The 14968-nt window shown below is 48.0% G+C and overlaps 1 protein-coding gene across 1 annotated transcript in view; it reads left to right on the forward strand.

Moving 5' to 3' along the window:
- Positions 1-14968, forward strand: part of SLIT3 (slit guidance ligand 3) — a 598696-nt gene that overhangs the window by 535333 nt on the left and 48395 nt on the right. Inside the window, exons 21-23 of the mRNA XM_023259788.2 lie at positions 9271-9339; positions 11036-11107; positions 11730-11801. Coding sequence (XP_023115556.2) covers positions 9271-9339; positions 11036-11107; positions 11730-11801 — 213 coding nt within the window. The remainder of the gene's footprint in view (positions 1-9270; positions 9340-11035; positions 11108-11729; positions 11802-14968) is intronic.

The following is a 14968-nucleotide window of genomic DNA, read 5'->3' on the forward strand; positions in this document are numbered from 1 at the left end:
GTGAGCAAGGCAATGAGGACCAGAGGGAAGTCAGTTCTCCTGCCAGCCGTCTGCAACCCCCTGGCCCTTCTCTCTCCTTGGGAGGAGGGCCGCCCGAGACCTGTAGCTCTCCCCTTTGCTCATTCAAGCTGCCACCGAGCTAGGCCCTCACTCAGTACCCCTGACTCACCTCAGTGGTGAGAACTAAGTCACCCCCCAAGCCTCACCTCTGGTAAGCAGCCGAGTCACGATCAGAAGGCACTTTGGTCTGACCCCCACCCCCCTGCTGTAGCCCCCTACCCCAGAAGCTCTTCATCTTTGGGGTCTCAGGACCCCTTTATGTTTTTCAAAAGCAGTGAGGACTCTCATTGAACTTTTGTTCACATGCTTAAATCTGTTGATAGCACATTGGAAACTACTACTGAGAAATATTTTTAAACATGTGTTTATTAATCCATTTAGAAATAAAAATTTACACATTATATGTTTGTATTAAAAAAAAGCATACCTCTATGAAAACCAAACCAAAAGACATTTAACTGAGAAGAGTGACATTTTTAGAAATGTAGTTGAAGGCAACTGGGTGTTCATTTCCTACTTCAGCACTCACTCTGTTGTGACAGGGTTTGGGGTCAAGTACGAGAAGAAAATCCAGCTTCACATAGACACATAGTTGAAAAAGGGAGAATTTTAATAGCCATTCCAAATAATTGTGGAGATTCTTCTTTGATAATATGCCAAAACTGCATGGTGTTACAGGCTAGTTGCTGTGTGGAACCTAAAAGTTTATCAATGAACTTTTTATACTCTGTTACAACCCACGGGTCTATCTTGTGCTTTGAATGGAGCTTTCCCTGCCCCCGTGCATGATCTTGTAACACTGTGCCCTGGTCCTTTAGTAAATACTGGTTCACAAAGTTACACAGATCTTCGGATGCTGACACATTGCATTATACCGTATCAAAAATGTCGGATCCAAAATGTCATAGCCATTAACATGCATCACCAGAAATCTCAGCAGAAAAGTCTTTCAGTAAAGGGATGCTGCTCAATGTAGCCGTTATGGGTTTTCTAAAATTTTAATTTTCACTTGGAAGCAAGCTTGAATTTTTATCATTGCCAGTAAGTACTAGTTCGTTGTTTTCCTTGAAGTGACAGACTCACTCTGTTCACTTTTGAGAAATTACTTACTAAATACCTATCCCTGAAAAACCTGTTTGCTAGTCATTCTTTTAAGTAACAATGGTGTTTTATGGGGGGGGGGGGGGGGGGAGGCTAATTCAGCTTGTAAGTCAGTGACACCAGATCTTTTTCTTAAGACAACCAAAGCAGAAAAGCTTTGTGCACGCCTCCCATTTTGCCACACAGAATATTAAAAAAAAGATGTATGCTCAAGCGTTGATATTTAATGCAATTAATAGTTTTTTTACTGCTTCATGGAGGGCATTCTTCCGTGAAACTGGCTTTTTTTTTCCCCTTACCATCATGTGCTTCAGGGGGAAGAACATAATGACCACTGATATCATATGGTGCCATGGCCTTGATTCCTACTGAGGTGCCAGCAATTTCACTCACACAGTGAAAATGGAAAAAAATGTTTTAATCTTATCACAAAAGTAGTTCCAGCCTCAGAGAGCCCTGAAAAAGTCTAAAGGACCCCCAGTGGCCAGTAGACGACACTTTAAGAACCACTCAGGTAATTTACACACTAGCAGGCAAACAATACAGAGACATCTGCTAAGTTCCTGATTCAAAACCAAGCCTACAAGAGCACCTGGGTGGCTTAGTCGGTTGAGCATCCAACTCTTGATTTCAACTCAGGTCATGATCCCAGGGTCCTGGGATCGAGCCCCATGTCAGGCTCCATTTTGAGAATGGAGGAAATTTTGAAACTGATTTTGGTCTGAGGGCCATGAGCATGGATTTGTTGTCCCACCACTGACATCCCAAGGACAGGAGAGGGAAGGATGACATGTGTCCCCCAGGCACCGCTGTTGGAAGAAGGGATTTCTGCTGGGATGCGGAGTCTGAGGACATCAGGCTGGCAGTGTGTGCATGCACATGCACACACACACACACACACACACACACACACACACACACACAGCACTGATAGGAGACTTGAAAGGGTTTGGGGCTTGACCAGCAGAGCACAGGCTGAGACACAGCTCTGTGAGATTGAGTGTGGCAGGAGGTGATGATAAGAATGCATTGCTTGATGGAGACGGTGGGACCTGACCCTGCACTGGTTAGCTCCAGATCATCAGGATGGGGCTTTGGGATACAGCAGGCAACTCAGATGAAGCTTTCTCCTCATCTCAAGTCCAGGGCGATAGAGGTGCATGCCAGAGAAGGGGCAGAGCAATGCAGGAGGTGACAAGCACAAAGGAGTGGCATGGAGAGTATGTGCTCTGGGATAGGGAAGAATCCAGGAAGTTCTGCCCACACTGGCCTTTAGGAAAGCAAGGGAAGATGTCCTGTGTGAGTGCAGTCCACCACAGCCAGCACTCCTAGAGCATTTACTGGGTGCCAGGTGCTATGCTAGATTTTTCTCCTATGTGATCTCATTTAATCCTCCCAGCAATCCTGTAAAGTAGGCATTGATAATCCCATTTTGCACATGAAGTAACCGAGGCTTGGGAAGGTTGAATGATTTCTTAAGATCACACTGCCAAGGAGCAGCAGAGCATTAGGCTCGAGCCCAGGGCTGTCTGACCCCAAGGCCCGTCCTTTAGCAACTCAACTACTTTCTTCCTTTGGCAGAGGCCTGGGTCCCTGTGTGCTCTGGCCGGTGGCCTGGCTCGTCGGTGATTTGCAGTAGACAGTCATGGTCTCTTTGGAACCTGCCATCTGCCCATAAGCGGGGAGAAGGCAAAAACGGCACCCCTGCCATGATGCTGTAGGTACCTGTCAATGGTTCTGGCTGGGTGGGTCCTGACAGCTGGACCTTCTCTAGCAATGCCAGCTGCTGCTTTCTTTGCACACTTGCCACCCCCACCCCCACCCCCACTCACCAGGCAGGCTCCCAAGAGCACTTTCTAGAGAAACTGCCCGGCACTGACTGTATTCTTGCCTTTCTTTGGCCTGGGGAGAGAGACAGAAATTGCCTGCAGCCAGCTGGAGGGCAGCTGGCTCTGGGCACATCAGCACTTAGGAGTCCTGGCACAAGCCTTGGCCCAGAGAAGACCTCGGCAGATGGCTTCAGTAGAGGACACTTCTAGGCTATCAGGCAGTCATGGCCATCTGTGGGAGGGACGAGGGGAGGCTGGAGCACAGGCCACAAGCTGAGGGAGCCCTCTTCATTCAGTCAGGTGTTCGCTGAGTTTATTGTGCCAGATAATGTCATAGGAGCTGGGAGCACAGCAGCTAATGTGACAGATAAGCCCCCCTGATGTCAGAAACTTAGAATGGGGGAGAAAGACAATAAGAAAGCTAATCAGTAAATTAGGCATTTCAGATAGAATAGTGTTTCCCAGGGGAAATGGGTGGGTGTGGGACATGGAAAGCAGTAAAAAGAAAGAAAATGTTCTGTGAAGACCCGAAGGTAGAAAGATCATAAAGTCGGGAAACCACGCAGACTGTGAGATGGAGCAAACAGAATGGAAAAGAGACTGGTGTTCACTGAAAACTCAAGGAGGGGTGTGCAGTTTTTGTCGGGCCGTGGTGAGGGCTGGCTCCTCATCCCCGGGGAAATACGGACGCTGAGGAAGAATTGTAAGCAGGAAAGTGATGTGGTCCAATTCACATTTTAGAAATGTTACTCTGGGAGAAGAATAGAGAATAGACAGCAAGGGAATCATCTGTTTTCTAATATCCATATGTATTATTGGATGGAGGGGGGTGTGTGTGTGTGTGTGTGTGTGTGTGTGTGTGTGTGTGTGTATTCAAAGCACGTTAAACACCACTGTGCCAAGCAGTGCTTCAAGGGCTTTCCACTGAGACTCATTGAATCCTCAAAATCACTTCAAGGTGATGATGATGATGAGCCTCCTTTTGCAGGTGAAATGCAAGCTCAGAGAGGTTAAGTGACTTGCCCAAGGTCACACAGCTGTTAGTTAGTGGAGCTAGGATACAAGCCTGGGCGGCTGCCTGACTCCAGAGCTGCAACCATCATCCCAGGCCCCTGGTGGAAACCCTAGCCATGGTGGGGGCTCCTGGAAGGTGGCTGCCAGTCTCCTTCACCATTCAGCAGGTTTGAAAGTCCCTGGGGCACTTAACAGCACCACAAAGCTGCTAACAGAGATGGGGAGCTCTGTGTGGATTTGTGTGTGAGGCAGACACTTCCTCACGTGCTCATGCTGGGGCTAAAACAGAGCATTTAAATGCAGATCAACGCAAAGGTTGACCTGCTAGAGATGCTCTGATAGTTCTGAGGCTGGAGGGCAAGAGTGCAGTTTTCTGAAAGGGTCCCTCTGGGGCCTGGGCTGCAGGCTACAGGCAGCTTTGGAGTTCAGAGTCTTCATGAAGGGCTTTGCACAAAGAGAGTTTTCCCACACAGCCACATCTGTATTTGTGAAGTGAAGCCTTTTCATTCCACGTCTTCTGGGCTGCAACACCAGGTTGCCAGGGACATTGTGCACTTAAAGTGGCTGCCACACGGGTCCTATTCAGCCCTGCAGTGGCACACACAGCTCCACCTGGGGAGTTCTGGGGTTTGCAGCATACAGATGGTGTTTCCTGAACATCTACTGCTATCAGCCTGTGCATTGGGCTGCTGTAGTGAGCAAAACAGACACAGTCCTGCCCCACTAATCACAGAACCACACTTGGATGTCACATGGGGGTGGAATGCTGTGAAGAAAACGCACTGAAAGCTTGGATTGAGCAGCCTGTCACGTCCCCAGGGGGTGTGGGAGATGGTGTCGGAGGCGGTGCTTGAGCTGAGTTCTGAGCCACCGTAGGAGTGAACTAGGCAAGGAGGAAGGGGAGGGACATACATGAGCTCGAGACTGGCTGCCCAAAAGGAGCATGAGGCATTCAGGGAGGGCTGAGGCCAAGCAAGAGAGAGTTTGCTGTGGGGGTGAACAGGAGAGGGAGGCAGGGACTGGGATGGTTAATTTCATGGGTCAACCCAGCTGGGCTGTGGTCCCAGGTTTTTGGGCAAACACTAGCTACATGTTGCTCTGAAGGTATTTTATAGATGCAGTTAAGTAAAGGAGATTACCCAGGATAATGTGGAGGTAGGCCTCATATAATCAATCGAAGGCCTTAAGAACGAAAAACTGGAGTTTTCTGTAGAAGGGGGAATTCTGCCTCAAGATTGTAGCACAGAAATTCTACTTGAGTTTCCAGCCTGCTGGCTCTTCCTTAAAATAAATTCTCTCTCCCTCTGTACATATATTTATATGTGGGTCGTGTGTGTGTGTGTCCAATTGGTCTGTTTCTCTAGAGAACACTGACTGATCCAGGGCAGACCACAGACAGCTTGGCAGGATTTGGGTAGTCCTTCGCTGGCAAGCAGTAGAAGCCAGGAAGGATTTTAAGCAGGGAGCAAGGCTGATCCAGTCAGCATTTGCAGAACATCAGTCAAGCCAGGTTGGAATCTGGGGAACTGGCACAGCAGTCCCAGAGGCTCCAAAAGCATCTGTGACATACCGCCCATCCTCCAAGGCCCCCTGAACCTCCCCATCTCAGATGAGGACACTGTTCGAATCCCTGAATTCCAGTGGTCTTTCTATGCCTTCATTCAATTGTTGAGCAAATACACGCATCTATAGAGCATGGCCTGCCTTACGGGTGGACGTGGGCCAGACCCAGGGCATTCTTTGAAACCACTGCAGGTTTTTGTTTAATCCAGGGTCCTATGAACAGCCCTTCTCTGCACTCATTCATTAATTCATTCATTCAAATATTTGAGGTCCTGGGGCACCTGGGTGACTCAGTTAAGCACCATACTTTGGCTCAGGTCATGATCTCACAGTTTGTGGTTTGAGCCCCATGTCGGGTGGTGTGCTGACAACTCACAGCCTAGAGCCTGCTTCCATTTCTGTGTCTCCCTGTCTCTGCCCCTCCTCCACTTGCGCACACACTCTCTCTCTCTCAAAAATAAAACATTAAAAAAAATTTTAATATCTGAGGTCCTACTATTCGCTAAGCCCTACAGTATGGTCTGGTGATGCAACAGGAAACAAACCTAGCCCGAATCCCTGCTCACCACGTGGTAGAACATATCCTGTCAGGACAGAGATGGCCAAATGTCAAAATAAAGAGCTCCAGGTGGAGAGAGGAAATAGCATGTGTTTGACTTCTTGGGCTGCTCAGCCCTGCCTCCTGGACTCACTACTCCCCTCTCTGAGCCTCAGTGTTCTTGTCGACAAAAATCACAAAACACCCAGCAAAATACGGCCCCCTGTTTAGAGAATTAGATGAGGTAACAGACCAGAGTCTATCTCATCGCACTGAAGTATGCACCTGTTGTTTCTGTTTCATTATTTTCCTTGTCACCATGTTGTCTGTGAGGTTAGGTAACATGCTTCAGATATGCTTGTCACAGGACCTTCTGTAAATATCCCAGCAGGGAAACTTGGGGTTTTGGTGTCTTGTTCTGGGTTTCATCTTAGATGCCTCAAGTTTGCTAAGTAGTCATAGCAAACAAACAAGAATGAAAGAATAAGCAGCATGGGAGAGGGTGAGCCATCACTGCCAGCCTGAGGCCAGACCCCTTCAAGTGGCTCCCTCGTGGTTAATTAGCCTCCCTCCAGCAGAGATGCTCCCTGGACCAGTGCCTCCCCACTGGGCCTGTTCACTCATCCAGCTCCTGCTCCCTCCCTCCCTCCCTCCCTCCATGCCACACTATCCACAAAACACTTCCTGCAGGCAGTGGCCCAGCATGGCTTGCCCCTCCCCCCGCCCCACTCCATCAGCCCGCACACATGCCAGAATCCTGCCATCTCCACAGAACCTCGCTGCCCAGCAGAGAAAGCTGGAAGGTCTCCTTCACAGGCCTGCCCCTGGCCACCACTGTTGAGGCACAGGGCCAGTGTCCAAACGGAATGTGAATGTCCTACATCCTGTCCCTCAGGGCACAGCAGAAGGGTGAGTGCAGGGTAAGCTCTCTGCAATACCAGCACCCTGCACCTGTCTGAAGTCACTCGTTGCACTTGGAATGAGCCCACCTCCAAGGCTTCAGTGTGATCCGCCCATCTCCCTTTGCCCCCCAGACTGACCTTCCTGGCCTTCTTTCCCTGCCTCAACAGCCCCAGAGCTCAGAGCCCTCCACAGGCCTCACTCTTACCAGACAGCACCCCCCTTCCCCTGCTCCTGTCATCCTGAACATCCCTCTCAGCTACATCTTTCTGCACTAAGTCCCTGGGCATTCCGTATCCTAGCACCTTGCTCCTTTCCTTCAAAGTGCACATCACAGTTCTTCATTTATGTGGCTTTCTGTGTGTGTCCTCTCCTTCTGACCCCCCGCCTCTTCCCCTCTCCCTCCCCCTCCACATTAGATTTTTAAATTCCCGAAAGTAGGCATCACTCCTGTCTTCTTCACCAGTATATACACTACCTGGCACACTGCAGTTGCCCAATAAATATTTCTGCCTGAATAACTGAATGCATCAGTGAATACGTTTCAGCTCCTCTGCCCGAGGGCATGATCTAAGTGTATGTGGCTGAATTTTAGGCCAGATGATCAAACTCCCCGAAGGCAAAAATGCAGTCTGGTTCATCTTTGTATCTACCCTCCCCCCCCCCCCCCCATCTAGCATAGTTCTTGGCACATAATGAGTATACAGCAAGGGATTAAGGACCAAAAGGACATTAATCCAACATGCCACAGCAACCTAAGACCATATGCAGGCCTGCCCGGTATTCTGAGCCCTGAGGATTCCCAGGGACCAGCCCTGGAAATAAAGTTGCTTGGCCTTATTTACAGTAATAACCATTCCAACTTACCCTCAAAGCTAAGCCTGGTTTGGTCATTGACAAACTGACTCATATCCTGTTTTAACCCATTTCATCCCATTCAGTCATTTGGCGGTGGGTCTACTGGATGCCAGGCAATGTGCTAGCACCTCATTATTCAAAATGCAGCCTGCAGACTGGCAGTTCCCACCATCACCCAGGAGCCTGTTAGAAATACAGACTCCGAACTGACACAGACCTACCAGATTAGGATCTGCTTTTTAGCCAGATCCCAGGTGATGTGTACATATGTTAACGTTTAAGAAGCACTGGGCTAGAGATAGAGACTGAGAGTCTGCTGTCTTGGAGTTTAAGGCAAACCCAGCACCGGTGGACATCACCGCTGGGAGTTGACCACTCCAAGAGGAAGCTATGGGAGGCTTATGTCAAGAAAGTTTCACCCAGGAGACCAGAGGCAGTGTTGTAAGCCATCTTAAAGGTTTTGTAATGTTGACCCAAAAGCAATAAGAAGCCCAGGTGAAGGGGTTTCCAGCAAGGATGGGAATAAATAAATTGGCCCATGTCACCCCCTAAAGGTAGTGATAACTTTTGTAATTCATGATTAAAACGAGACTTCCTTCTCTTGTTCTCAAGCTCACTCAAGTGTCCAAAGAGGTGGCCTCTTCCTAGGTGAGCAGGTCAGTGCAGGACCCTGAAGTCCAGACAGGTCTAGGTTCAGCCTTTGCCTGTCCAGGAGGAGTCTCCATCTGTTGGTACGTCCCCAGTCTGAACCCCTGTACCCTCTCACAGGCAGTCATCCCACTGGGAACCTTAGCACAGTGCTCCAGGAACATACCCCCTTTCCTCAGCTTTCAGAGGCACACTAGAGAACAAAACAATGAATTAGAGTTCTTAGCACGAATCGTGGCTCAGGAATCCCATGCCCTCCAGTAGCTAAGTAGAGGCCATATGGAACTGTGGTAAGATTATAGTCAGAGGGACCTGGGTTTGAGTCCTAGCTCAGCCACTCACTCACTGTGTGACCTTGGGCAAGTGTTTTAACATCTCTGAAATTCTGTTTCCTCAATTGTGAATCCAAGAGAATTGTGAGGGCTGGGTACAGAGTGAGTGCTTTATTTAACAAATATTTATTTGACATCTACTGTGTGCCAGCTCTGTACATACTCTTGGGGGATCCAGCACTGGGCAATTTTAGACAACAGCCCTGCCATCAATGGAGTTTAGCAGCCCAGTGGGAGAAAATGTCATTAGTTGAATAATCACGCATATAAATATAAATGACAAACGTAGTATGTGTTTTGATGTAGGGGAGAAAAGAAGCTGAGAGAGTAAAACAGAGGCCCAACCTAGCCCGGGGCAGGTGACTCTGAGAAATGACAAATTGTGCAGTGTCTCTTGGCCAAGCGTCACTCTGCCCCTCTCTTTCAGGTACCTGGAAGGAAACCACTTAACAGCCGTGCCCAGGGAGCTGTCCGCCCTCCCACACCTGACACTTATGTAAGGAGCCCGGCATCGGGTGGGACATGTAATTTTCTTGCCTGGGGGAGCTCAGGAAACTGACATGGAGGGACAGGGAGGATGATCTGCAGGCTTCGCCACGTTCCTGCACTTTCTCCCTGGGTGGAGCAGAGAGAGGCAGCTGGGAGGAGTGAGCCGGCCTGATGGGCCAGGTCTTACCAGTGAGAGCTACACACAGAAATACCCAGAGCCTGGCATCACTGACTGTCCATCCACATCAACTTCCTCCTTGGATAGAGAGAGGTGGGACAGCCTCTGACTTTCTGGTGCCCCAGTGAAACCCCAAGCCTCCTCAGTCTCCAATTTCTTGCAAGCTGTGGCTGCACTGAGGTTTGCCAAAAGCTTAAAGGGGCGTTTTTTTCTTCCTCCTCTAGTTGCCCAGAAAATGTTCCAGGTAGATGGTTGAAATTGAGGTTCCTTTGGGTGGTAACTGCCACTGGCTGCAAGTCTGCCAAGATCCAGGAAAACTCCCGAATGAGGAAATGTGGGGCATGAATGAGGCCCAGGAAACCGGGTGGTCTGTAAGCTTTGTCCCTTGACCGCCTCGCTGCCTTGCCAAAGTGGGACCCGTGAGAGTACAAAGTAATTCCTTGGGCGAGTGGCCATTGGAAGATCACCCTGGCTGATTAGGGGGCGGGGAGCTGGTCCACAGGGGGGAATTGAGAGTTCTTTCACAACAAAACACTGTTGCCCTTGGAAAAATGGGGCTGCTGAAGAAAGGTAGAGGAAAGCCACCTGTCACCTCATTCAGCCTTGCTTCCTAAATATCCCCCAAACCAGCCTCTGGATGAGATCTCTCAGCTTCAGCCCTGTGGGCATTTAGAGCCACATCATTCTTGGTTGTGGGGCTGTGGTGGGCATTGTGGGATATTTTGCAGCAACCCGGGGCCCCTACTCACTAGACACCAGCAGCACCCCTCCGCCAGTAGGAACAACCAAAAATGTCTCCAGACATTGCCACATGTCACTGGGGAAGCAAAAGTGCCCCGAGCTGGGAACCCCTTCTCTAGAGCAATGGCTCTGAACCTCAGCTGATTAGTTTGGTTTTTTGTTGTTGTTTTTTTTAATACTGATGCTCAAAACCACCCTCAAGCAATTAAATCAGAATACCTGATTTACAAGCCAGAATGGAACCCAGGCCTCAGAGGCTGTAAACATTCTGCAGGTGATTCTGATGTGCAGCTACTATTGAAAACCACTGCTTAGGATATTTATCCCTGAAGAGAATCTGGAGGTTGTAATTGGGAGAAGACTATACCCCTACCAATCTCATTCCCCCTAAGAGAGAATCTGATAATATGGAATGAATGAATGCCAGAAGAGAGGGAGGAACAGTGAAAGGAAGGATTGACCTGGGAGGAAATGGCACTGGCATAAGGAGAGATCTTATGTGTTATGTTTTGCTGGAAGAATGAAATGGACAGATAAACTTGTAATTGAATGGTTGAATGGGTGGATGGATGGATGGATGGATGGATGACCAACAAATGCTTGAATGAGTGATTGAAGAAATCTTGAATGAAAAAATGAAAATTTGGATGAATGGGTGGGTAGGTGAGTAGATTGGTGAGTGGATGGATGGATGGATGGTTGGATGGGTAGATAGATAGATAGCATGCACAAATGTATGAAAGTTGCCACTAACAGTAAAGTGTTACTCTTCTATTTGTCCTAGTGACCTGAGCAACAACAGCATTGGTGTGCTGACCAATTACACCTTCAGTAACATGTCTCACCTGTCCACCCTGTGAGTACAATGGGGCACTGTGTTCAATATGGGCCTGGCAGTCAGTGGCCTGGGGCCATCCTTTCTCCCTGTCCCCTCATGCGTATGCTCTCTGCTCTAGTGATCCTCTGGGCTATGGCTGCCCCCATGTAGAGCAGACCTTAACCAGCAGAAGAAAAGTAAAGTAGGTCAGAACTCTACTGTCTGGGCAGTTAGAGAGGAACTAACACCTAATTACTTCTGAAGAAGGCCCTCTTTAGCTTACCTTCTGTGATTTGTGAATTTTCTTTCCCAGTGGAGGGTTTCCCTACACAATTATATTTTGCTCAGATCCATTTATTTCCTATTAGCTTTGCACATTGTGAGCACTGACCATTTGACAACAGAGGGAGGTGATGGCAAAGCTGGTTAGGAAGCCAGCCTGCTGTGGAAGATGAGAGGAAGCTGGGAAAACGAAGCCAGAAGCCAGTGAATGTCCTAGAGTGGGGGAGGGTGTTCCCCTTCCCTTTATTGTTGGGAGGCTTTTTGTCAAAATATTAAAATTGGGAAGATAAAGAAATCATTTGCTTTGAGTGGTCCACAGTGTGGACCATACGCCCGTATGTATGTGAGAATAGGAATGGCCGTGTGTCTTTGTCCACAGGATCCTGAGCTACAACCGGCTGCGGTGCATCCCCATCCACGCCTTCAACGGGCTGCGGTCTCTCCGAGTGCTGTGAGTACCCAGAGCCCTGAGTTCAGCTTCTGCTTCACCATGTAACAGCAGGCGATACTCAGCACAGTTCCCACACACACACTTCCCCAACCCGGCACTCCTACTGGCTCAGTGGGGTGGGGCGGAGGGGGGAGGGCAGAGAGCCAGCTGCTACCATTTGTGGACCTGGATCAAATCACAGACCAGTCTGAGTTTCTACTTCTTTCTGTGCCCAGTGAGATCACTAGCACCTCCCTCGTGAGGATTAGCATATGCAACTGTATTCTGCACCCTAGTAGAGCACAGTGTGTGGATTATGGCCACTATCTTGATGATCATTCCACTGTTGGTCCCTCTGACTTTAGAACGGCAGGGTAAACACTGTGAAACTCTGCAAGGAAACCAAACGCATCTATCAGAGGTCACAAACTAGAAGCCCAGAGACCTGGCTCAGCTCACAGACAGCTATTAGTTAGCAATTGTAGAGTTAGTTGGCTCATAGAGTATCTTTTCAATCAAGCAGTTTGGGGGCACCTGGTGGCTCTGTGAGTTGAGCATCCGTCTCTTGATTTCAGGTCAGGTTGTGATCCCGGGGTTGTGGATCAAGCTCTGCATAGAGCCCCGCACTGGGTTCTGTGCTAAGCTTGAGGCCTGCTTGAGATTCTCTCTCTCTATCCCTGTGCTTCTCTCTGCCACTCCTGCTGTCTCTCTAAAATTAAAAAAAAAAAAAAAGTGTTAATAAGTTGCCAACAGTTAAATATCAGGAGGCTTCTCATACAAAATCCTAATTTCTATTCTCTCTTAGAAAATGGAGAGACCTGGTCATTCCAGGGCTCCCATCTACATTCTTGCATGGCTGAGCAGCCCTGCCCTTTTAGACCAGACTGTATAGTCTGCAGCCTCCACAACTGCCTCCCCATCACCTTATGACACCTGCCTCACCCTGTCCTACACAAGGTAGAGGACAGCCCACTGAGGCAGATGAGCCCCAGCAAAGGCACGATGACCATGAAGTCTACCTGCTTTTCAATCATGGCTCTGCCCCTCCCTAGCTGTGTGTCTTCAATAAAATCCAGATGGTAATTACCTCACAGGGTCTTATAATGATTAAATGAGATGCTGTATATAAAGCATTTAGCGTAGCTCTGGCCCACAGTAAGCACGTTATAAATATTTGTTATTACTGTTATTTGTTATTACCTTGCAAGAGCAGGAATGGCACCTCACTGCCACCCCCAACCCTTAGTCCTGTTGTCGCCTGATTTTTGTGCCTTCTCATCTTGCACATTTTGTCGGGAAAGGAGGATTCTCTGAATGATATTGCCATGAGAACAGAAATGCCACTTTTTGTGGCCGTTGCCTCATATAACCCTTTGCAACAGTGCTGTAAGACTGAGGGGATTGGGCCCATTTTAAAGATGGGAAAACTGAGGCCCAGGTTGTAACTGGCCCAAAATCCAGCAGTCAGGAGCTTGCAGAATCCAGCCTCCTGACTCAGAGCCCTTGACCCTTCTCAGGACCCAGTAGCAACCAGCAAACAGCACCCAATGAGCCTGTCCATTTCAGAGCCTCCAGGCTGATGTGATTTATCGAAGCCCACAAAACACTGGTGTCAGCGACAACTCCCGCCACATGTCATCTGCGCTGTTATTAAAAATCAATTCTCTGGAGGCAAAGAAGTACCCGCGCTGACAGTGTGCAATCTGTTATTGTCACTTATTTATTATCCACCTTCTCTGGGGAGTTTGAGAATGGAAACATCAGCAGAACCATTTCCCTGTTTCCAGTTGAACACAACGGGAGATGGGCTTGTTTCATTGGCCGGGGCTGAGGCTGGACCTGCTCCCCCCTCCCACTTCCCACCATCCTCCCTTAGTCCCACCTTGTCTCCCATCCTGGTCTTCTGGTTCTATGCATGGGTTTGCTCCCAGGGGCTGGGCCTGACAATTTTCGTGGGACCCATGTGTATATATTTGTAGTTAGAGAGGTTCTGGCAGGGCAGCTCAGCACGGGAAAGGGAGGACAGTGGAGAATGCTCGCCTGTCCATTTGTCTGGTCTCCCATGGTGTTGGCATGAACACCACCAGGTTTTCTGCTTCCTAGGCACCTTGTCCGCCGTGTTCCAGATCACTGTCATTAGTCCACCAGGAGCACACCTCAACATACCATGTGCTTGTGCTTGCTTCTTGAATTAAGAATTAGTAGGCTTTTAGCATCATCATTTTAGAATCATGGGCTCTTGGAGATAAAAAAGGGTCTTAGAGGCCCTCATTCCAACCACCTACCTCAGTGGGGAGCAACTATTTTCTGCATAAAGGCCAATTCAGGAAAAATAAAAATGTTTATGGAGTACGTTTCTTTTATGATATTTGTATCCTTTCTCCCAGTAATTGCACATCTAGGAATTTATGCCTAAGAATAATCCGATATGAGGGAAAGATTCTCTGTGCTAAAATATTGGTTGCTCTGTTATTTTTAACCTCCATTTTAAATATTACCTACAAGTGCCACAGTGGGGAAATGCTTAAGGAAAGCATAATGCAGCCAGTCAGTGAAAGGCAATTATTAAAAGAGGTAAAGACGAAAACTAGGTAGCAGTGTGGGGAAGTGTTGACCACACGGCCTTATGTGGAAAAGTAAACCTAATTTTTTACGTTATAATTATAACTTGCATACATTTATAATTATGAAGTTCTAAAGGAACATAGGAAACTTTTAAAAAAATCATTGATAGCTAACTGCTAATGTGAAGTTATTTATGTAATAAAAGAAGGCAAAGTTAAAGATGACAATATAGTAGGATAGTCACAATTTAGAGGGTTAGGGGGGAAAGGTAGGTTTTTTTGAATCAGTATCTACAACTGCGTTTGAGCATTCGTGTATTCTTTTCTCAGTTCTAAAGGGTTTCATTATTTTAGTGAAAATTTCAGAAATGACCAGAGGTCAGGGATGCAGGCAGTTTGGGATGGGGGAAGAGAATGAGTATCAGGTTTAGCCATAGACAAAGGCCAAAAAGTATTCTAGAAAGACCTGACATTTAATAGTGAGTGAGTGAGTGAGTGAGTGAGTGAGTGAGTGAGTGAGTGAGTGTGTGTTGGTGAGTAGATATGTATGAATACATTTCTGAGACAGAAGGATTATCAGGGACCCCTGAGTACAAAACATTGGGTGAAAGTATGTGAGATTTA

This window comes from Felis catus, chromosome A1 (assembly GCF_018350175.1).
Source record: "Felis catus isolate Fca126 chromosome A1, F.catus_Fca126_mat1.0, whole genome shotgun sequence".
Taxonomy (NCBI): domain Eukaryota; kingdom Metazoa; phylum Chordata; class Mammalia; order Carnivora; family Felidae; genus Felis; species Felis catus.